Source organism: Salmo salar, chromosome 02, assembly GCF_965601325.2.
Source record: "Salmo salar chromosome 02, fSalSal1, whole genome shotgun sequence".
NCBI lineage: Eukaryota > Metazoa > Chordata > Actinopteri > Salmoniformes > Salmonidae > Salmo > Salmo salar.
The window spans coordinates 66,004,199-66,026,974 of record NC_138292.1 but is presented as its reverse complement, the minus strand read 5'-3'; the positions used below and the strand labels follow the sequence as shown (position 1 = coordinate 66,026,974).

Sequence of the window (22,776 nt, the reverse complement as noted above, 5' to 3'; positions counted from 1 at the left end):
AACCAACCATGTTGTGTTCCTATAGGGGGAGACCGTGTCTAACCAACCATGTTTTGTTCCTATAGGGGGAGACCGTGTCTAACTAACCATGTTGTGTTCCTATAGGGGGAGACCGTGTCTAACCAACCATGTTGTGTTCCTATAGGGGGAGACCGTGTCTAACCAACCATGTTGTGTTCCTATACGGGGAGACCGTGTCTAACCAACCATGTTGTGTTCCTATAGGGGGAGACAGTGTCTAACCAACCATGCTGTGTTCCTATAGGGGGAGACTGTGTCTAACCAACCATGTTATGTTCCTATAGGGGGAGACCGTGTCTAACCAACCATGTTGTGTTCCTATACGGGGAGACCGTGTCTAACCAACCATGTTGTGTTCCTATAGGGGGAGACTGTGTCTAACCAACCATGTTGTGTTCCTATACGGGGAGTCTGTGTCTAACCAACCATGTTGTGTTCCTATAGGGGGAGACTGTGTCTAACCAAACATGTTGTGTTCCTATAGGGGGAGACTGTGTCTAACCAAACATGTTATGTTCCTATAGGGGGAGACCGTGTCTAACCAACCATGTTGTGTTCCTATAGGGGGAGACCGTGTCTAACCAACCATGTTGTGTTCCTATAGGGGGAGACTGTGTCTAACCAACCATGTTGTGTTCCTATAGGGGGAGACTGTGTCTAACCAACCATGTTGTGTTCCTATAGGGGGAGACCGTGTCTCACCAACCATGTTATGTTCCTATAGGGGGAGACTGTGTCTAACCAACCATGTTGTGTTCCTATAGGGGGAGACCGTGTCTAACCAACCATGTTGTGTTCCTATAGGGGGAGACCGTGTCTAACCAAACATGTTGTGTTCCTATAGGGGTAGACCGTGTCTAACCAACCATGTTGTGTTCCTATAGGGGGAGACTGTGTCTAACCAACCATGTTGTGTTCCTATTCGGGGAGTCTGTGTCTAACCAACCATGTTGTGTTCCTATAGGGGGAGACTGTGTCTAACCAAACATGTTATGTTCCTATAGGGGGAGACTGTGTCTAACCAAACATGTTGTGTTCCTATAGGGGGAGACTGTGCCTAACCAACCATGTTGTGTTCCTATAGGGGGAGACTGTGCCACTCTGCTGAAGAACATCGGTGCGCTGCCCGTGGAACTCACCAAAATGTACTTTGCGGAGACCGTGCTGGCACTGGAGTACCTACACAACTATGGCATCGTGCACCGAGACCTCAAGCCTGACAAGTGAGTGGGCTGCACTGCCACCCTGGCACTCCCCTGGTGGATTGGAGGTCTTAAGTTGCATTCAGACTATACAATATTCACCATAAATGTAATTTCTTAGGAAAATTTGGGACATCCTCTAATAATATTAAGCCAAAATGTGTGTACTGTGAAAGGTTCTAGGAATACTGTCTACAGGCTCCTATTGGTCATACATACCAGTGGAGGCTGGTGGGAGGAGCTATAGGAGGACGGGCTCATTGTAATGGCTGGAATAGAATAATGGCTGTTCCTGGGGTTTGCTGTGCAGTTGATGTCTAACAGCCCATGTGTTGTTCCTGTTTCCACCAGTCTTCTGATCACCTCTATGGGCCACATCAAGCTGACTGACTTTGGCCTGTCTAAGATGGGTCTGATGAGCCTCACCACCAACCTGTACGAGGGACACATCGAGAAGGACGCACGCGAGTTCCTGGACAAACAGGTAGATCGATTGATTGGTCAGTCAATCAATCAGTCAGTTAGTCAGTCGGTCAGTCATGATCAGTCAGTCACTCAGCCAATCAAACAAACAATGAATCATATTGTGAGAGGTAGTATACAGACAACTTCTCAATGAAGAGCCAATCACATACAGTATGTTAGAAACTCTGTAGATAGCCTACAGTCATGAAAGTTGCGTGAGTGAGTGAGTTGAATTCAGGATCCCTTGACTTGCCTCATGCATCAACGAATTGAGAATCTCAAAATAACCTTGCAAAAACGCATAATTTGCCAAACAAGAGCAATACACACAGTCACTAATAATATTTATCATACAGACTGAATCATCATCATTTCTCAAAATAAATTATATTCTGCTCCCTATTTATTTTGCAATTACAGTTTGTTTACTCAGGTTTTGAATTTAACTCCCCATATTAATGAATGATGCTGTTAGGCCAGCAGCAATACAGTGTCATCTCCAGCAGTAGGGCATCTAGCCTGGTTAAACCAGACTGAATGCTGTGTTGTTTCACATAGAGGTAGAAAGAGGACTCTAGATGGATACAACCTGCTTTAGCATGGACATTTGATGTATTTGATACCATTCCACCTATTCCGCTCCAGTCATTACCACGAGCCCGTCCTCCCCAATTAAGGTGCCACCAACCTCCTGTGCTCTACAGCGTATCAGCGTGCACCCAAGATGTTGCCGGCATGATGCTTATTGTGCATTACTGTTGAACCAAAAGATGACATGTAACAACAAAGATGAAATGAAATGGAAACAATTAAATATGTGTATTAAATAAAATAATGATGTATGTTGATGCTATTACTATGCACAATATCTAATTATGTTGCCATATGATAACAATAGCCTAATATATTCAACATGCTGTAAACTATTGTCTTTTAACAGTAACTATGACACACCCCTCGCTATTGTCATTGGTTGCACTAATTGCAGTGTTTGTCTACATAACCTGGTTCAAGCATTCATGACATTACCCTGAAGAAGGCACAGGGATGCTGAAACGTTGGTGGTTTACCCAGTACATTACTGGGACCTTGTATGTAGAGTGGGCAAATCTCTTTATTCAATTTTTTCAGCCTACAGTTACTCTCCGTTAGTCAGCAGCTCTACCAACTGTTTGGGGTGTGCGCCAGCTCATGCTTTTTAATGGGTTCTAATGAACACACATCATCTGCACATGAAATACATGAAGATCATTTCACGTTGTGGTCTGTGCAGACTCTTGATTAGAGGGCATGGGTTATTCACTCAGCTGTAATGAACTAGGCCCCTGCTGCCTCAACAGTGTACAGCAACAGTCCCAATTAGAATTAGAATTCTGATTATCAGCATTATACAATCTGGGTCCTTGATTCGTGATTACTGTACAGTACTGCTGTCAGAGACAGATGGAAGAATATTCAAGCTCTTGGGCTTGCATATAGCTACGCAGGCCAGACCTGGGTTCAAATAGTATTTGTTGTTGTCTTTCATTTTTATTGAGCCTGCCTGGCGTGGCAGATGGGCAGGTTTTGCACTTTTGGGACTGCTCCATTGCATCCGGTACGTGTAGGTGAGAGGAAAATAGAGGCAAGGAGCGTGATCGAGACTTGTGATTGGTGGATCTCTCTCCCTGTCCCAGGTGTGTGGCACCCCAGAGTACATAGCCCCGGAGGTGATCCTGAGACAGGGCTACGGGAAGCCAGTGGACTGGTGGGCCATGGGCATCATCCTCTATGAGTTCTTGGTGGGCTGTGTGCCCTTCTTTGGAGACACGCCTGAGGAGCTCTTTGGACAGGTCATCACAGGTGAGTCTGCCATCATTCAATCAATCAAAAGCTCTTTGGACAGGTCATCACAGGTGATTGAGACATGAGGGCTGGCCTTTCCTCTGTGTCTGCACCTGTTGTCTTTTTGAATCCCCCCCAGTGCCTCTTGTTCTGTGCAGTATGTCAGGGGTTTTCAAAGCTCTCCTCGGGGACCCCCCAGACAATTCACAAGTTGAATCAGGTGTGCTAGCTCTGGAATAGATCAAATGAATGGCTGGGGGTCCCCGAGGAGAGGTTTAAAAACCACTGCTGTAGGTGACTGTTGACTCCAAGGCCTCTGTCTGTGTACTAACTTGTACCTGACTCAATGTTGGTCCAGTTCCAAATCCTTGCTGTTCATTCTCTCTGTAACTGGCTCTGTTGTCTCTCTCAGATGACATAGTGTGGCCTGATGGAGATGAGGTCCTGCCTGCTGATGCCCAGGGACTGATATCAACCCTGTTACAGACCAATCCACTGATGAGGCTGGGTACAGGTACTACAACAAGGCTTCTCAAACTTGTTCTGCACACGACAAAAGGCCCTTAGTTGACACTAAAAGTTTAGCTTGTATTCTATACCCATTTGAAGATTTTCTCAGGGGACCTAATTTCAACTTGGTCTCTCCCGACACCGAGTTTCGGAACCAATGTGCTAGAATTTAAGAATGTTCCTCCTGTTTCTGCTGTAGTCTACTGTCAAAATCTTACCAAACACAACCTTGTTTGTCAAGGCAATGCATTGTTGAACACAGATTTTACTACAGACCCGGGTTCATTCCCAGGCTGTGCCACAACTGGCCGTGGCCGGGAGTCCCATAAGACGGCACACAATTGGCCCAGCGTCGTCCAGGTTAGGGGAGGGTTTGGCTGGGGGTGCTTTACTTGGCTCATCGTGCTGTAGCACCTCCTCTGGCAGGCTGGGTGCCTGCAGGCTGACCCTGGTCACCAGTTGAACTGTGTTTTCTCCGACACATTGGTGCGGCTGGCTTCCGGGTTAAGCTGGCGGGTGTTAAGGAGCGCGGTTAGGCAGGTCATGTTTCGGAGGACACATGACTCCACCTTCACCTCTCCCGAGTCCATTGGGGAGTTGCAGCGATGAGACAAGATTGAAAAGGGAGGTGCATTTTTTTTAAAAATTATAATAACAACAGTCTGGCACACAGCAGGCTACTCTCCCTAGCTCTCTGATATGAGTCAGAAAATATTCCTGCTTACTGTGTGTAATGAATCATGCCATAATTATTCACATTTTAACCTTTGTTTATGTATTACTCCAACTACCATGGCCCAGAGCCATATGCTCTTCCGAGGCCTACATTCTCACAGCTGATCTTGTTGTTGGTATTATTCCTCCGTGCCCCCAGGGGGAGCGTTTGAAGTGAAGCAGCACTCGTTCTTCTCTGACCTGGACTGGAACAGTCTACTGAGACAGAAGGCAGAGTTCATACCTCACCTGGAGTCAGAAGAGGACACCAGCTACTTCGACAGTGAGTGCCGTTACCTGTGTATTTAATGCCAATAAAGCACACTGGCTGCATTTACACAGGCAGCCCAATTCTGATATTTTGCCCAATTGGCCAAAAACGTATCTGATTGATCAAAATACATATAATTGGAAAAATATCAGAATTAGGCTCCATGTGTAAAGCCAGTGAGTCTTTGATCTTTAATAGGGGTTATCTCATGGTAAAACTCAGCCAAGCCAGAGAGTGGTTCTCCCAAAGTGTTGCAGCGTCTTACAGCGACTTTGAAAAGTGTAAGCAGAGGAGAGAGAACGCCAAGGCTAGGACCGTTAAATTATTTATGAAAACTAAGATGTTACATCTCGCTCTCTCTCTCTTTCTCTCTGTTTCTCTCCATCTCTCTTTCTCGCCATCTCTCTCTCTTTCTCGCCATCTCTCTCTTTCTCGCCATCTCTCTCTCTGTCTCTCTGTTTCTCTCTCTCTTCCCCTGTCCTCCCTCAGCCCGATCAGATCGTTATCACCACATCAATGCGTACGATGAGGATGACACCAACGATGATGATGAGCCTGTTGAGATCAGACAGTTCTCCTCCTGCTCCCCTCGCTTCAGCAAGGTACACACACACACACACACACACACACACATGGTTGGGGAGTAACTGATTACATTACAAAACACTAACAGATTAAAGATACTTTTGATAAACTAGATGATTACTTCTTGGATTACTTTTAAATTCAGAAAGGATGTTTTCTGGAAAAAAATATCCATTATGACAACTTTCTGTTTTCTCAATGACATTCAATTCAGCATTGAAAAAAGGTGCAAGTTTAACTTTGTTCCACCTGAGAGAGTCTGACCACAAGTCAGAGACCACTATGATGACACACCACATGTGGTTGATGGATCATGTTTGTCTTCTTCTAATGTCTCTTAAGGGGAAAGTAACTGAAAGATTATGTTACTGAGTTTGGGCAATCCAAAAGTTACCTTACAGATTCCAATTTGGACAGGTTAACATACATTTTTATATTGTCACATACACCAGATAGGTGCAGTGAAATGTGTTGTTTTACAGGGTCAGCCATAGAAGTACGGCTTCCCTTGAGCAAATTAGAGTTAAGTTCAAGGGCCAGCAACCGATTTCTCACCTTGTCGGCTCTTCGAACCAGTGATCTTTCAGTTACCGGCCAAACGCTCTAACCGTTAGGCTACCTCCCACTCTAGGTAACCAGTAACTGTAGTGGATTACATTTAAAAAGGAACCTACCCAACCCTGCACACACACACGTGGGACACACACTCCTCTGGCTGCCCTCGCTTCAGCAAGGTCATTTTCTCTCTTCATCTCCCCTTACTTATCAGTGTCTTCAAGCTATCCCATCTCATTTTTCATCCTCTCTCTCTCCCTCTCCCTCACTCTCTCTTTATCCCTCCTCTTTTTGTCCACCTCATAGTTTGAATCCCTTTTATCCTGTCATTCTGTCGTTACACCATCTTTCCTTCTATATTATCTCTCTCTCTCTGCTGCCCTCCTTTTGTCCTTCATCTGTCCCTTCCTCCTCCTCTCTGTTCTCCTGTATGGGTGGGGACTAATGCAGGGTCTCTTGTGGGAATGGGTAGGGCTGTGTGTGTGCATGTGTGGGTGTGAAGGGTCTCTTGTATAAATGGAGAGGGCTAAGGGCTCTATTACAGTAGCAGTACATTGATGGAGAGACCTGATTAGAGTCTAGAACACTGCCTGCTGGTCTCAAAGCATACACACGGACGCATGTACACACACACACACACAGGTGGCTGCATCACCACTTGGTACGGCAACTGTAAGGCACCCGACCACAAGGCACTACAGAGGGTGGTACTGGGGCCGAGCTCCCTGCCATCCAGGACCTGTATATAGGTGGTGCTAGAGGAAGGCCCAAAAAATTGTCAGACTCCAGCTACCCAAGTCATAGACTGTTCTCTCTGCTACCGCACAAGCGGTACAGAGGCGCCAAGTCAGGAACCAACAGGACCCTGAACAGCTTCTACCCCCAAGCCATTAGACTGCTAAACAAGCCTGCTAAATAGCTCATCAAATGGCTACCCGGACTACCTGCATTAACCATCTCTTGCACTGACTCTATGCATACACACTGGACTCTACACACAGACTCACAGATATTTACACCAGTGGCGGTCGGTGCCATTTAAGATGAGGCATGGCCTTATTTCTTTTACAACATATTGGATGACTGTCCATTCAGTTGAATATTCCATTCAACCAGCTCAATGTAACATCAATAGGTTTAGGCTACTACATGATACAGTTTCTCTATACCCATCATGAGGTTGCTACAACCTAGCCTATGAATGAAAGTTTACAATGTAGGTGCACAGGTCAAGAGAAAAATGTGAGTAGTCAAGTTGACAGACAGTGACACATTCAATACCACCTTGCTCACTCTTGCCTGCATCTAGCTTATTTTGAGTGTAATCATTAGTCCAACAGTTGCAAACGAGAGTTTCTATTGGGCAAATAAAGGTATGTTTATTCCCGTTTCGTTCTGTTTAAGAAAGGTTTTACAACAGAATCGGCAGAATTAACACATCCCTGATCACACGCAAACACAGTTCACTTTCATAGCAGCCACATACAAACAGCATGATCACTTTGCTTGTTAATTCCTTCTCGCATCTACGCACTCTCCTCCTCTCACCTTTTCCCTTCACTTGTGGACAACAGTGCATAACACATCAGCTGTCTGTGATCAGGTGAAAAAACCTTTCCAAGCCAAACCTTAATATCATAACCGCTAACTGCTACACACAGCCTACATCATTGTCGCCATATTAGCTAACATCATAGTCAACATAGCTACTACAACTAACGCATTAATATAAACCTGCTACAATCATACAGCACATTGTATAGTCAGCAAGCAGTTAGCAGTTACACCAGTGGATCCTGGTGGCAATAAATTCATACAGTGGGGGAAAAAAGTATTTCATCCCCTGCTGATTTTGTACGTTTGCCCACTGACAAAGAAAGGATCAGTCTATAATTTTAATGGTAGGTGTATTTGAACAGTGAGAGACAGAATAACAACAAAAATATCCAGAAAAACACATGTCAAAAATGTTATAAATTGATTTGCATTTTAATGAGGGAAATAAGTATTTGACCCCCTCTCAATCAGAAAGATTTCTGGCTCCCAGGTGTCTTTTATACAGGTAACGAGCTGAGATTAGGAGCACACTCTTAAAGGGAGTGCTCCTAACCGCAGCTTGTTACCTGTAAAAAAGACACCTGTCCACAGAAGCAATCAATCAGATTCCAAACTCTCCACCATGGCCAAGACCAAAGAGCTCTCCAAGGATGTCAGGGACAAGATTGTAGACCTACACAAGGCTGGACTGGGCTACAAGACCATCGCCAAGCAGCTTGGTGAGAAGGTGACAACATTTGGTGCGATTATTCGCAAATGGAAGAAACACAAAAGAACTGTCAATATCCCTCGGCCTGGGGCTCCATGCAAGATCTCACCTCGTGGAGTTGCAATGATCTTGAGAACGGTGAGGAATCAGCCCAGAACTACACGGGAGGATCTTGTCAATGATCTCAAGGCAGCTGGGACCATAGTCACCAAGAAAACAATTGGTAACACACTACGCCGTAAAGGACTGAAATCCTGCAGCGCCCGCAAGGTCCCCCTGCTCAAGAATACATATACAGGCCCGTCAGAAGTCTGCCAATGAACATCTGAATGACTCAGAGGACAATTGGTCCTCATACAAAGCCTTCCAGGTTTTGTATTGAAGTCAACGTACCCAAAGGAGGACGGAAACTAGCTGTCCTCCACCTACACCATAGTGCTACTCTACAGAGCGCTGTTGAGGCTACTGTAGAACTTTATTGCAGAAAGTGTGTTTTAATCAATTATTTGGTGACGTAAATATATATTTAGTATAATCTTATCTAAAAAGGGTAACTTTTTAAATGTTTCATTATTTTTATTTTTCAGAAATTCACTGAGGAGGATGGTCCTCCCCCTCCTCTGAGGAGCCTCCACTGACTTAAACTGACACCCCACCACACACATTCACACACACACACATTACTACATACACCCACACACTCATAAGATGCACACACGTGCATACTAACACCACACACACACGCACACACACGTTTACACATACACACACACACACACACACACTTTTACACTTAAGGTGCTGCTACTGTCTATTATCTATCCTGTTGCCTAGTCACTTTACCCCTACCTATATGTACATATCTATCTCGGTTACCTTGTACCCCTGCACATCGACTCGCTGCTGCTACTTCCTGTATATAGACATGTTATTTTGACTCATTATTTTTATTCGTTATTCACTGTGTATTTATTCCTCATGTCACTATTTACATTTTTTATATTATTTTGTATCTTTATCTTGAACTGCATTGTTGGAAAAAGACCCGTAAGTAAGCATTTCCCTGTTAGTCTACAACTGTAGTAAAATGTGATTTGATTTATTACAGTAGTTTAGATTTAGAAGCCAATGTACATATCACAGTACAGCTCATGTTATGGCCACTGCTTCAGTTACCATGGTGCTGAATACTCTTTAGCCTTGATTTAAAGCACTGTTCTTGTTGTTAAGCTGGTCTCCCACACACACCAGCTTACTCACAGCTCATTTACGAGACCTTGCCGTGTGTGTGTGTGTGTGTGTGTGTGTGTGTGTGTGTGTGTGTGTGTGTGTGTGTGTGTGTGTGTGTGTGTGTGTGTGTGTGTGTGTGGTGTGTGTGTGTGTGTGTTGTACGTTTTAGCTGAAGCACCCACCTACTTTGTATTACATGTAAAGTAATTGACTCTAGCCTATCCTTATTTAAATGCAGTTGTTGTAAGTTAATTAGCTCCGCAATCTTTCTATCTACAGTATGTAACTGACTATCATGTCTATGTTTGGCTTAAGGCTAAGGGTATTGATGATGAGTGTTTTAACCAACTTGCTTCCTTTCTTTATGTTCAGGCCATGTATTCATGAAGTGTTTCAGAGTAGGAGTGCTGACCTAGAATCAGCAGTGTAGCTCAGATTTGGACTTTCTCTCCATGGCCCCTCTGCAGGTGTACAGCAGCATGGAGCACCTGTCCCAGTTGGAGCAGAAGGCCCCCTCAGTGACTCGACGGGAACACAAGGGCTCCCGGGAGGACAACAAGGGGAAGAGAGAGAGTCTGGGAAGCTTCCCTATCAGGGACAAGAGCTGGAGGACCGGATCACCTGAGATGTGAGTGTGGTGGGTTGAGAGAGAGAGAGATGGGGGTTTCATGTCTGAGTTTCATACACAGGTTGGTTTATAGAAGTGAGATCCACGGTCTATAATTGACTCTAGTGAGTGCGATTGTGTGAACTCTCACGCTGAGCTCCTGTATTGGAGATGTGTCAGAACCTAAGACGGTGGTAGCAGCCATTAAATCATCCAAACAGAGAGATGTTAACACTAACTTTAAGGGGATATACATAGGCATTCATGAAATGTATACAAGTCATGACACCTTTATACCAACATTCACTACACATTGATTCAACATCAGTTTAAAGAAGTTTTCAAAATAAAAGTCCCTTAGCATTGGGAATAATAGCCTCTTCTCTTCTCCTGGCCCCTCAAAGGAAGCGTCTGTCCGGTTCTGAGTCCCTCTACATGGACGGTGACTCCAGCCCTCCCCTTGGGGCCCGGCGCCGTTTCTCCGCCCTCATGGACACGCATCGCTTCGCCTCACAGCAGGAGGACAACCCAGACCCCCTGACACGCCAGCCCCCTGTCAAGGCTAGGGGGACTTCACTGGAGGTGGCCTCCGTTCCCTCCACACCCCCCTCCACCCCCAGCACCACCCCTGACCCAAAGGAGGAACATGTAGGAGGTGAGAGAGAGAGAGAGATTACGGGGTGGTAGAGGTTTGTTTCACTTGTATTGTCACCTGACAAACTGGTGATTTTATCAGGTGAGGTGACAATTGAAAAGTCTGTAGAAAGTGATGATGTGTATAGTGTGGTGGATGAATCAGAATTAGTTGGGTAACATAGATAATTAAGATGTTTTATTTGTATAATATGCTTATGTGAGATACTTGTCATTAGGATGGCGTGCCCTTTGGACTCTGGTGTTGACAGTTGTACTTTTCCCTTAGCTAGGGCTCAGTCACTTGGGGCCCAGAGAGGGGAGAAGTCAGAATGAAACATTGTCTTCATATGTGAATGTGTCTTTACCTATTCTTAAACCATGTGAAGGGATGGCGTGATTAATGGGGAACCAATTATTTGTCTCCACAATGTCTGTGCGCAAGTCATTCCCCTCAGTGAGCTTGTCCAGGAGTGGAGTCAAGAGGGGGTTTACTTGAGATGGGAGTATCTAGAGTTGTCAATTGATTTATGCCATTGGATGAGCTAATGGTTCTGTTCTATACCGTACCAGGGAGAGATGGTTCCAGTTTGGAGTAGGAGGGCCAGACACTGGTCTATACAATAAACTGTTGACACAGCAGTTGCTGTCTGCTATGTTTTATAGATATCTTTCATACAAAACTTAACCTTTGTGAACTGTTCCTAAGATCTGTTGTTCGTCATGTACGTTGAGAGGGGTGGATTTTGGGTATAAAAGATCTTTGTACTTTTGTGTAATCACTTTTCAATGGTTCATTGAAGGTCAAGTGCTTTTGCAAAAGCATCTTAATTATTAAAGATGTAGTTTTAAGTATAACTCTGACTTGTTTGTAACTCTCCTCATTTGGTAATGCAGAAATTACCCACCACAATAGATTGTAAGTAAGCCAAGAGAGGACATTAGCTAAGCTCCAACAATATACTTGAGACTGGAGAGTAATATGTTTTTCCGCCAACAGAGAAACCACCGAGGCCAGGCGAGACTCTGGGAGCCACGCCCACCCCCTCCACTACTCCTGGACCTACATCAGCCTATAGGGAGCTGGGGGCAGGGCCTGTGTATGACCCCCTGGGCCCCCGGGCCACGAATGACCTGGTCCTCCGCAGGGCGAGACACCAGCAGATGTCAGGAGACACAGGGGAGAAGAGGAACTCACGGCCTGGCAACAAGGTTATCAAGTCAGCCTCGGCCACAGCCCTGTCTGTCATCATACCTGCAGGTAACTATGCTGCATTTTTATGTGTTGTCTCTGGCTTGAGTAGCTTTATATGTATTTTAATAATCAAATACATTTAATCAGGCAGTCAATTAATCACTATGGCCTCCTGCCACTAGAGGGTGCTGTGAGCTGGGATGTTACTCTAATGCTGAGTTTACACAGCATGCTTCAAACCACATGATGCAATAGTACACTGTAATATGTGTATCTCTATGTCTAAAACCTTTCTTACTCTTTTTCTTACCTGCAATCACTATTCCATTCTCCCAATTTGTCATCCCTTCATCTTTCCCCTTTCCCATTACTCCTCTCCCTAACATTCTCCCCCCCACCACAGTAGACCAGTACATCCACAGTCACAGCTCCCCCTTGGCCAGCCCCATGTCCCCCCTCTCCCTGTCCTCCAACCCCTCCTCCCGGGACTCGTCACCCAGCCGTGACTACTGTCCGGCCCCTGCCGTCAGCGTGCTGCGCTCTCCCATCACCATCCACCGCTCAGGGAAGAAGTACGGATTTACCCTCAGGGCGATACGGGTCTACATGGGAGATACGGATGTTTACAGTGTCCATCACATCATCTGGGTGAGGAGAGGGGGAGGAGAAGGGGGGAGGGGGTGGATTCATTAATTTATTAACTTGAAAGGTGTACACTATCCTATTTATTGATTGACAATGTATCCTCGTCCAATGGCAGCACGTGGAGGATGGAGGCCCCGCCCAGGAAGCAGGACTGTGTGCTGGTGACCTCATCACCCATGTGAATGGGGAGTCTGTCCACGGATTGGTCCACACGGAAGTGGTGGAACTCATTCTAAAGGTATGATGGAAGAAGAGACTGGGTTCTACAATAGACTTTGTTGATATTCGTAGGTTTGCGCAATATCCATGCACTGTGTTGGTCTCTTAAGCTATGAGTAAGGGTGTTATTTGTCAATGTAGATGTGAAGGAGGTCATTCTGTGACCACACTCATGTGATGAGTAACTTGCCTGCATACTAGCGTTGGCTCCCTAAGCTAGTGCCCAGGCTTTAGCTCAGCACGCTAACCTAGACTTGTGGCATGCAGAAAACCTGTGATCAATCCCCAGTCAGTCACAAAGACATGGCTCATCATCATTCTGTGTGCCCCTGCAGAGTGGCAACAAGGTGACAGTGACCACCACACCGTTTGAAAACACCTCCATCAAGGTGGGTCCGGCACGCAAGTCCAACTACAAGTGCAAGATGGCCCGACGCAATAAGAGGCCCATCGGCAAAGAGGGACAAGAGAGGTACTGTAGTATGGCACTCTCATTTACAGTAGCTGTTATCATGTATGCTGCAACATGGAGAAGAACAGTTACATGTATTTATTTAGCAGTCTGCTAATACGTTTCAGTATCTCTCCATGTTATACATTGCAAAACTTTTTTTTAATGAAAATGATTCTCTACTACCCTCTCCTACTCCATCCCTTATCCCTCTGTCCCCCTCCTCCCTCTCTCCTCCATACAGTAAGAAGCATAGCTCCCTGTTCAGGAAGATCACTAAACAGTCTAACCTGCTCCACACCAGCCGCAGCCTGTCCTCTCTGAACCGCTCTCTGTCGTCCAGTGACAGTCTACCAGGTTCTCCCTCCCACAACCTGTCAGCCCGCTCCCCTACACAGCAGGGATACAGGTCCACACCTGAGTCCTCCTACCTGGGTGAGTAACAGACCTGAGGTGTATACTACAAAGCATCATCAATGAGTTAGCCAGCTAACTTGCCTAACTATTCTGAAATAAAAAAATTGAAAGATAAGCTTGAAATGTGCGTGGTCTAATTGACTCAGCATCCAAAAACGCATATCTAGGTTTAGCTTTCTTAATGAACTAGAAAATCAATAGTTATTTCTGGTTGTTTATGGAAGTTAGCTGGCTAACTCATTGATCCCGCTTTGTAGTATACCCCTCAGGGTTCCAAATAGTATTTGTTTTCTTTGAAGTAAATAGAGTGTTTGAGATTGTCAGATGGGTGTCAGATGGACAGGGTTTGGGAACCAGTTTTGGTTCCATTGCACCAGGCAAGCTGAATCAAACATTGTAATCCCAGTTGTGGCTGAACTGATTATTACTCTGTAACTGAAGAATGTTTTTCCCTCTTCCTCTCTCACCTTTCTCTTTTCTATCTATCTTCTCTCTTCTTGTCTCTCTTTCTCTACTCCTCTCTTTTCTCTCTATCTTCACTGTAACCTCTCTCTTGTCTTTCTTTTTCCTCTCCCCCAGGTGTGTCCTCTCAGAGCAGCTCTCCTGCCTCCAGCACCCCCAACTCCCCTGCCGCCTCCCAGCACATGCGCCCCAGCTCCCTGCACGGCCTCTCCCCCAAGCTCCACCGCCAGTACCGCTCGGCCCGCTGCAAGTCCGCCGGCAACATCCCCCTCTCCCCCTTAGCCCACACACCATCCCCCACCCAGTCCTCCCCTCCCCCACTCCCGGGCCACACCATCGGTAGCTCCAACACCACCCAGACTTTCCCTGCCGGGGCAAAGCTCCACTCATCACCACCCGTGGTGCGCCCCAGGCCCAAGTCCGCCGAGCCGCCCCGTTCCCCACTCCTCAAGAGGGTCCAGTCGGCAGAGAAGCTCACCTCGCCACTGTCTCATTCCCAGTCGTCGAGTGGTGGGGTGGGAGGGCCTCTGAGGAAACACAGCCTGGAGGTATTGTGAATGTGGCGGTCTGAGATGTGTATTAGAGGTGTGACACATAGGTAACGTGTGCCATGTGTGTATTATGAATGTGTCCAGTTTGTAATGTACAGTATAGTGTTGATTTAGTTTTTTCATCTCATTTATTAGTTTAGGTATACACGGGGAAGACGTTTAAATACAATTAAAACAAGACATTGGGAATTAAAAGAACTTGAGCCTTTTTTAGTAGACCTATTGTATACAGCATCACTATGTGTCTAAGACAATTCCCCCTAAATAAAAGTTTTCCTATCCTATCCTAGGTCCAGCACTCTGACTTGTACCGCAAGGACCAGTTCCACTGTTGCGAGCTGGGGCTCCAGAGTTTGTTGGAGACGGAAGGGGAGAATCTACCACCTCCGAACCCCCCACTGCTGCCCTCCGCCCCGGGCTCCCAGGGTTCATCTACAGGGGCAACTACCACGACACCCGAGACGGGGGTGCTCAAGCCGATGAGGAAGTTAGGGAGGCAGGAGTCGCCGCTGAGTAGGGATACACTGCTGGCTGGTAGGGAGAGGGAAAGAGAGAGAGAGAGGAAGAGAGAGAGGGAAAGAGAAAGATCAAGGGAGAGGGTGGGAGAGATCATTATGGCTTATAGCAACAGGACAACAACCGTCCCAGAGAGGTCACCTAACCGAGGAGGAGGAGCCACAACAGATAATCACCAATCAATAGCTAGAAAACCCTCAACCAGTGAGCATACCTTTAGCCCTCAGAGTAGCCCCACCTACAGAGCCCAATCCAGCCAATCGCCAAATCTGGAGTCCATCAAAACTACAAGTCCCAAAACTACAAGTCCCATTACTCCCACTGGGTCACCAGGTATCTTTAGGGGCCATCCAGAAGGAGCAGAGAAGAGCCAGCGTCAGACAAACATGTCTATCAAGCAACAGAGCCTCCGAACGGCCGTCAGTACAAGCCCTCTCAGCCAAGACTCCCAGGAGAATTACGGAGAGTACAGAACGGAACCAAAGCTAAATGGAGACAACAAGGTGTGTCCTCCTCCCAGGCCCAGCATGCCCTGTGGGGGCCCTCTAGGGAGAGGCACTAGTCCAGACAGAGGCATGGGTATGGGTGGATCATCAATAACGTCAGGGTCTACAGGTATGTTCAAGGCTAGTAGTAAACCATCAGGAATAGTAGGAGAGAGCCTAAGAAAGAATGGAGCCGAGAACAATGGCTCTCCAAGAACTTCAGAACTGGGGTTGAGAAGCCCCAAAAGCCCCAAACCTCCAGCCAGGGCCCTGGCTCCGGCTGTCCCACCCCACGGACAACCCCTCTCCCTGGGCAAGGTGAGGCAGGGCCTGGGGCCTGTCAACTGCTACCGAGGGACCCTGGACTGGGAGGATAAATGTCGGCTGGAGGTAGTGGAAGAACACTCTCCATCCCCCTCCCCCTCCCCCACAGGCGTCACCCCCTCGCTCTGCGCACCCTCCTTCTGTCCGGGCAGGTCCAGGCCTGTTTCCCCCGGCGACAAGACCAGCTTTGTTACCCAGCTGACCAGTGCCGCTAAATTGGTCCTGGGGCCTATAAAGGGGTCAATGGTGTCCCAGTCCCAGGAGGGGCCCAAGGGGAAGGAGCTGAAAGACATTCCCAAGCTGGGTGAGGAGAAGCAAGGTGCCTCGGCAGGAAAGTCTGAGGCTTCGTCTGGACTCGGAGTCCGGATGGTTGGCGGTGGCACCACAGTGGCCCAAAGTCCAGCTAACTCTGCTCCTCAGCCTGATAAGGCGAACACAGGTAGCAACCCCCCCAAATTGTAACCCTTCTATCTGAAGGGAGTTTAGAGAGGAGGGCATTGAGAAATGAGATGCCTTTTCAGAGTTCTAGAACAATTCCACCATGTCAAGCACTTAAGGGAACATTCCGGTTCTAGAAGAGAATATCAACATGGTATTGACTGATCTGTAGCCATGAGTGAACAGAACTATTGTAAAGGTGCTTTTACGGCCATTTTCTATTATACAGTTAGTATATATTAAGACAACGCTCCACTTTATGAACTATTAGATATCTATAACAGATCTGTATGTATGTATGTGAAATGAATGCATGTCATGTGGTACAGTTTGTGTGTTTCTAGAATAAAAAGGAGTGAAAAGTGCTTTACTGATCAAAACATGCTGAATACTGTGAAACACCAAATCCAGTTACTTACTCGGTTTTTCTATCTCGACTAAACGACCAATCACTTCTGTTTCTGTAATTCACTCAAATAAATGTAATCACAAGCAGAGGGTATGCTGAGGCACAGTCAAATCATTACAACCTTGACAGCAACAACAACAAAACACAAAATCCAATCGGCCACTGTAGATTTGTCTTTGGAAAGTAAATGACAGAATTACTACTGTAAAAGACAATGATGCGGCCACTAGATGTTATCTTTAGAAAGACACTTTCTTCCAAAGCGACTTACAGTCATGCATGGATACATTTTTCGTATGGGTAACCCCAGTGGGAATCGAACCCACAGCCCTTGACTGAGCCACACAGGACCAATGACTACTGTAGTTTTCTGTTACTACTGTAAGGCCCATGACAAAGAATGATGGTCCAACACTACACCCACTGAAGTCCTCAGTTGATTAGCATAGCCAGATTAGCATAGCCATATTAGCATAGCATGCTGTCAGTGAATGTCTGTAAGCGAAGGATGAAATGAAACAACCTTGAGTTAGTTCTGGGTGAATCTTGAAGGCTATGGCACATTTGTGTTTCATGGATTGTGTCCGAAATGGCATCCTATTCCCTATAAAGTGCACTACTTTTGATCAGAGCCCTTGTGGTAGTGCACTATATAGGGAATAGGGTGCGTTTGGTGCCTTGGTAAAGAAGAGTAAAGCTCCTCTGACAGTTCTGAAGCTCAGAGCGCTTATCTCTACAGAACAGGACTACTACTGCAGCCCACACACACACTCAGTTCAGGGATGGGTTCAGTAAGCCAGAAACTATAAAGAAATGAATAGAATCCAAACTTGAATAACATTGATAAACTAGAATAATTGTATTTTGTTGTGAATAAAATGATCTGTTACTTGATCCTGACTGCACAGCTACAGTAAGGAGAATACTGTAAATATCTGTAAAGACTTGAAAAATACTTATTGTTATACTGAAGTATTTATTCTATGGCTCTACTATTCGTACGTTCTAATTGTCACTCATCATGTTTTGTTTTGAACCAAAAAGGTGAAGAAGAAAAAGCAGGTGAAAATGGAGGTAGCATATTTAATAGATGTAAAATGCATATTAAGGGCTTTATGGATGGATAAGGTTTTTCATTCTTTAATGTCAAATGTTCACTTGCTGTTATCTTTTATCCATCTGTTTTTCTATTAACCTTATTTTCATATTGGATTCCTTCCTAATTCTAGTGTCAGGTATCTGAGATTTTAACTGTCTGTTTTTAGCCTGGGTGCCAGTATGTTTCTTGCCAACTCTGTATGGAATTGTCATGCCAAACAATGGCAATGGAGTAGGCAAAATCACAAACAGATCTGGGACCAGGCTAGTCTGTGCTGTGAAATAATAATATGACTATCCATGTTTCACTCACCACAGTAGGATTCACTGTAAGTTGAGCACTACAACTGTATGTGTGTTAAGATAATACACTGTGCATTGTTTCAATGGTGAAATTATGATGATCTCTCTCTCTCTCTCTCCTCTCTCTCTCTCTCTCTCTCTCTCTCTCTCTCAAACATGTAACACCCATAATCTTTATGCGAATGATTGGCAAATGTTTGTTAACAAGTGAAGGATATCAGATATTGGAATTAGTCTGGTGAATATTTTGTGACGATATGCAAGCTTTTATGTAATACATTACTTGGCTACTTTTCAGGTGACTTTCTGACTGTAGCCTATAACTTGGACCATACCGCCCCCTTATGGTGTGTGTGTATATATAGTACCAGTCAAATGTTTGGACACACCTACACATTCCAGGGTTTTTCTTTATTTTGACTATTTACTACATTGTAGAATAATAGTGAAGACATCAAAACGATGAAATAACACATATGGAATCATGTAGTAACCAAAAAAGTGTTAAACAAATCAAAATATATTTTATAATTGAGATTCTTCAAAGTAACCACCCTTTGCCTTGATGACAGCTTTGCACTCTCTTGGTGTTCTCTCAACCAGAATCATGAGGTAGTCACCTGGAATGCATATGACTTAACAGGTGTGCCTTGTTAAAAGTTAATTTGTGGAATTTCTTTCCTTCTTAATGCGTTTGAGCCAATCAGTTGTGTTGTGACAAGGTAGGGATGGTATTCAGAAGATAGCCCTATTTGGTAAAAGACCACTTACATATTATGGCAAGAACAGATCAAATAAGCAAAGAAAAATGACAGTCCATAATTACTTTAAGACATAAAGGTCAGTCAATCCGGAAAATGTTAAGAACTTTGACAGTTTCTTCAAGTGCAGTCGCAAAAACCATCAATCGCTATGATGAAACTGGCTCTCATGAGGACCGCCACAGGAAAGGAAGACCCAGAGTTACCTCTGCTGCAGAGGATAAGTTCATTAGAGTTAACTGCACCTCAGAAATTGCATCTCAACATCAACTGTTCAGAGGAGACTCTGTGAATCAGGCCTTCATTGGTCGAATTCCTGCAAAGAAACCACTACCAAAATACACCAATAAGAAGAAGAGACTTGTTTGGGCCAAGAAACACGAGCAGTGGACATTAGACCGGTGGAAATATGTCCATTGGTCTGATGAGTCCAAATTTGGGATTTTTTGGTTCCAACCACTGTATCTTTGTGAGACACAGAGTAGGTGAATGGAGGATCTCTGCATGTGTGGTTCCCACCGTGAAGCATGGAGGAGGAGGTGTGATGGTGTGGGGGTGCTTTGCTGGTGACACTGTCAGTGATTTATTTAGAATTCAAGGCACACTTAACCAGCATGGCTACCACAACATTCTGCAGCAATACGCCATCCCAACCGGGTAGCACTTAGTGGGAGTATCATTTGTTTTTCAACAGGACAATGACCCAACACACCTACAGGCTGTGTAAGGGCTATTTGACCAAGAAGGAGAGTGATGGAGTGCTGCATCAGATGACCTGGCCTCCACAATCACCCTACCTCAACCCAATTAAGATGGGTTGGAATGAGTTGGACCACAGAGTGAAGGAAAAGCAGCCAACAAGTGTTCAGCATATGTGGGAACTCCTTCAAGACTGTTGGAAAAGCATTCCAGGTGAAGCTGGTTGAGAGAATGCCGAGAGTGTGCAAAGCTGTCATCAAGGCAAAGGGTGGCTACTTTGAAGAATCTCAAATATATTTTGATTTGTTGAACACTTTTTTGGTTACTACATGATTCCATATGTGTTATTTCATCGTTTTGATGTCTCCACTATTATTCTACAATGTAGATAGTAAAAATAAAGAAAAGCCCTGGAATGAGTAGGTGTGTCCAAACTTTTCACTGGTACTGTGTATATATATAAAACATTGTTCCATATCATAATCATAATGCCATGTAATTTAACATAGTTTATTCAAAATAAATATCTCATTTTATACTATTATGGAGTTTATTATCATCATATCTGAGAGCTACATATTGTTGTAACGACAGGTCAAGGTACTTAATATAGCAAGATATATTTTAGGGATGCTGTTGTAATGAAGAGGCCTAGGGCCGTGGCCTATTCAGACTTCAGATAAGAACACTTAACTTGGACTTAAGTCAAGAAATGTGGACTTAAATCCAGGTTTTATTGACTTAAATCCATGTTAACTACTTATCTCAAGTTTGAATTTGGCCCCTACTGAATATATAGTTGTCTCTTGTTTTGGTAGATAACTGGAATGTTTGCAGTAGTTTACAATATATTCTTATTGTTATATGAATCATTCCACTTCTTGTTATTCTCTAACTGTTCAGAGATGGGTGGCTCTTTAGCGTTATTCTGTGACTGTTAGTTCTACCTTCAAATATAAAGGGAACCAGATAACATTTTGTCATATTTCCCATGTTATCAACCTGATCACTAAGGTGGTCTTTATCGTATTATAATCATTGAAACATCAGGAGTAGATAAGTTAGTCAAAACTGGTCTGTGAAGAGAAAATACATGCACATTTTGAATAATAAACTCTTGTTTATTTGTATGTGAGGTTTTTTTGCAGGCATATTTTACTCAAAACTTTGCATGGAGGAATTCCGTGGTATATAGAGATCTGTTTTATATGTTAACGATGGCAGAAAATGCACATCCTAATCATGATTATGATGAATTGTTTGAAATGCACTTTATATTTTCAAGCGTTTTTTTCTTCATTTCTAAGTGTTTGTTTTGGTCTGTATTGCTACAGTTATGTATTATCTGGGCGAAAATAAAATCTAAACTGTACTTAAACAAATATTCAATTATATTTATTCTCAATGGCCACCAACGATTAATATATCTCATTCACCTCATTTGAAAATGTTATGTAGATTAAGGGCAAGTATGATGACATTCTAACTTTCTCTTGTTGTTTGTCATTTCGATGTTTCTTATTTACATTGTACATGTTGGTCCGTTAGCTAGCAGATGCTCTTATCAAGAGTTACTTACAGTCAGTATAGTCAACTAAGGTAGATACAGCAATCACATATTACAGTCATTGCGGGTATTTCCTCAATGAACCAGATATCAGCTAAATTAGTGCTAGTAAGAAAGGACAAATGGGAGTGTTAGTGCCAGAAAGACAAGTACAACAGTCTAATACTAGACACGTGACGGGGAGAATGTGTAATACAATTCAGAGAATTTATCCAAACTTGAACTTCTGCCACCGTCATTTTCTTGTGCATGTGTAACAGTATAGCTTCCGTCCCTCTCCTCGCCCCTACCTGGGCTCGAACCAGGGACCCTCTGCACACATCAACAACTGACACCCACGAAGCAACGTTACCCATCGTGTCACAAAAGCCACGGCCCTTGCAGAGCAAGGGGAACAACTACTTCAAGGTCTCAGAGCGAGTGACGTCACCAATTGAAACGCTATTAGCGCGCACCACCGCTAACTAGCTAGCCATTTCACATCAGTTACACATGCCGATAAGAAATACAGGCGTGGAGCTCATAACATCAGCCGATGATCTGCACAACCTGACTCCAGATGGTCAATGTTCAACAGCAAAAGGATACAGAAACATTTTTATATTCTACAACCTTTGTTTTCCACAAAACACCTTGTGTGAATTTATTAACATAAAGAGCCATTGTGTTGAACACTGTGCAATGTTTAACAGTGAGAATGGCAGAATGGTGAACTTACTAAATGACTGAGAGTTTGACTGTGTGATATTAGGTTACTTCTTGTGTAAATATTTTCCGTCTGGATTTTAATGATTTGTATGTCAGCTCCAGATGGAAAATATTTACACAAGAAGCAACCTAATATCACACAGTCAAACTCTGTCATTTATTAAGTTCACCATTCTGCCATCTAGTGTAACCTAATGTACATTCATAACTACATTATGTCCATCATAAAAAAAATATATAATTATATGCAGATCAACTAGGCTAAATGTAGGAAACTAGACAACAGAGACCTTTGGTAGTAGTAGTAGTGGTTAATCATAAAAAACTAATTTCATTCACAATTTCACAGGTACAGTATCTGTAGCCAACACCCATGGACGTCAGATGTTTTACATAACGTTAGTGTAAAATATTATCCTATGAAATGCGCGCTATGCCTTTAAATATATATATTGATATGATAAATCATACATTTTTATTACAAATTATACAGTACATTGAGAAACAGTGTCACGTCCTGACCATATACTTAGGTTTTTTTGTATTATATTTGGTCAGGACGTGGCAGTTATGTTTGGTTATGGTATAGTGGGGTTGTGAGTGTTGGGGTAGGTTCTAGGTTAGGTATTTCTATGTGGAGTTTAG

At 44.3% G+C, this 22,776-nt stretch overlaps 1 protein-coding gene across 3 annotated transcripts in view; it reads left to right on the top strand.

Annotated features, from left to right (window-relative positions):
- LOC106589837 (microtubule-associated serine/threonine-protein kinase 1) overlaps positions 1 to 16,951 on the top strand; it is an 87,597-nt gene extending 70,646 nt beyond the window's left edge. For all 3 annotated transcript variants that reach the window (XM_045707909.2, XM_045707903.2, XM_045707916.2), the window contains 15 exons: positions 1,106 to 1,244; positions 1,575 to 1,707; positions 3,365 to 3,530; positions 3,925 to 4,026; positions 4,897 to 5,019; positions 5,497 to 5,609; positions 10,111 to 10,271; positions 10,655 to 10,905; positions 11,884 to 12,144; positions 12,482 to 12,726; positions 12,839 to 12,961; positions 13,278 to 13,414; positions 13,638 to 13,828; positions 14,390 to 14,820; positions 15,114 to 16,951. In XM_045707909.2, coding sequence (XP_045563865.1) covers positions 1,106 to 1,244; positions 1,575 to 1,707; positions 3,365 to 3,530; positions 3,925 to 4,026; positions 4,897 to 5,019; positions 5,497 to 5,609; positions 10,111 to 10,271; positions 10,655 to 10,905; positions 11,884 to 12,144; positions 12,482 to 12,726; positions 12,839 to 12,961; positions 13,278 to 13,414; positions 13,638 to 13,828; positions 14,390 to 14,820; positions 15,114 to 16,610 — 4,073 coding nt within the window. In that variant the 3' untranslated portion in view covers positions 16,611 to 16,951. The remainder of the gene's footprint in view (positions 1 to 1,105; positions 1,245 to 1,574; positions 1,708 to 3,364; positions 3,531 to 3,924; positions 4,027 to 4,896; positions 5,020 to 5,496; positions 5,610 to 10,110; positions 10,272 to 10,654; positions 10,906 to 11,883; positions 12,145 to 12,481; positions 12,727 to 12,838; positions 12,962 to 13,277; positions 13,415 to 13,637; positions 13,829 to 14,389; positions 14,821 to 15,113) is intronic.
- The last annotated feature ends 5,825 nt before the right edge of the window (positions 16,952 to 22,776 follow it).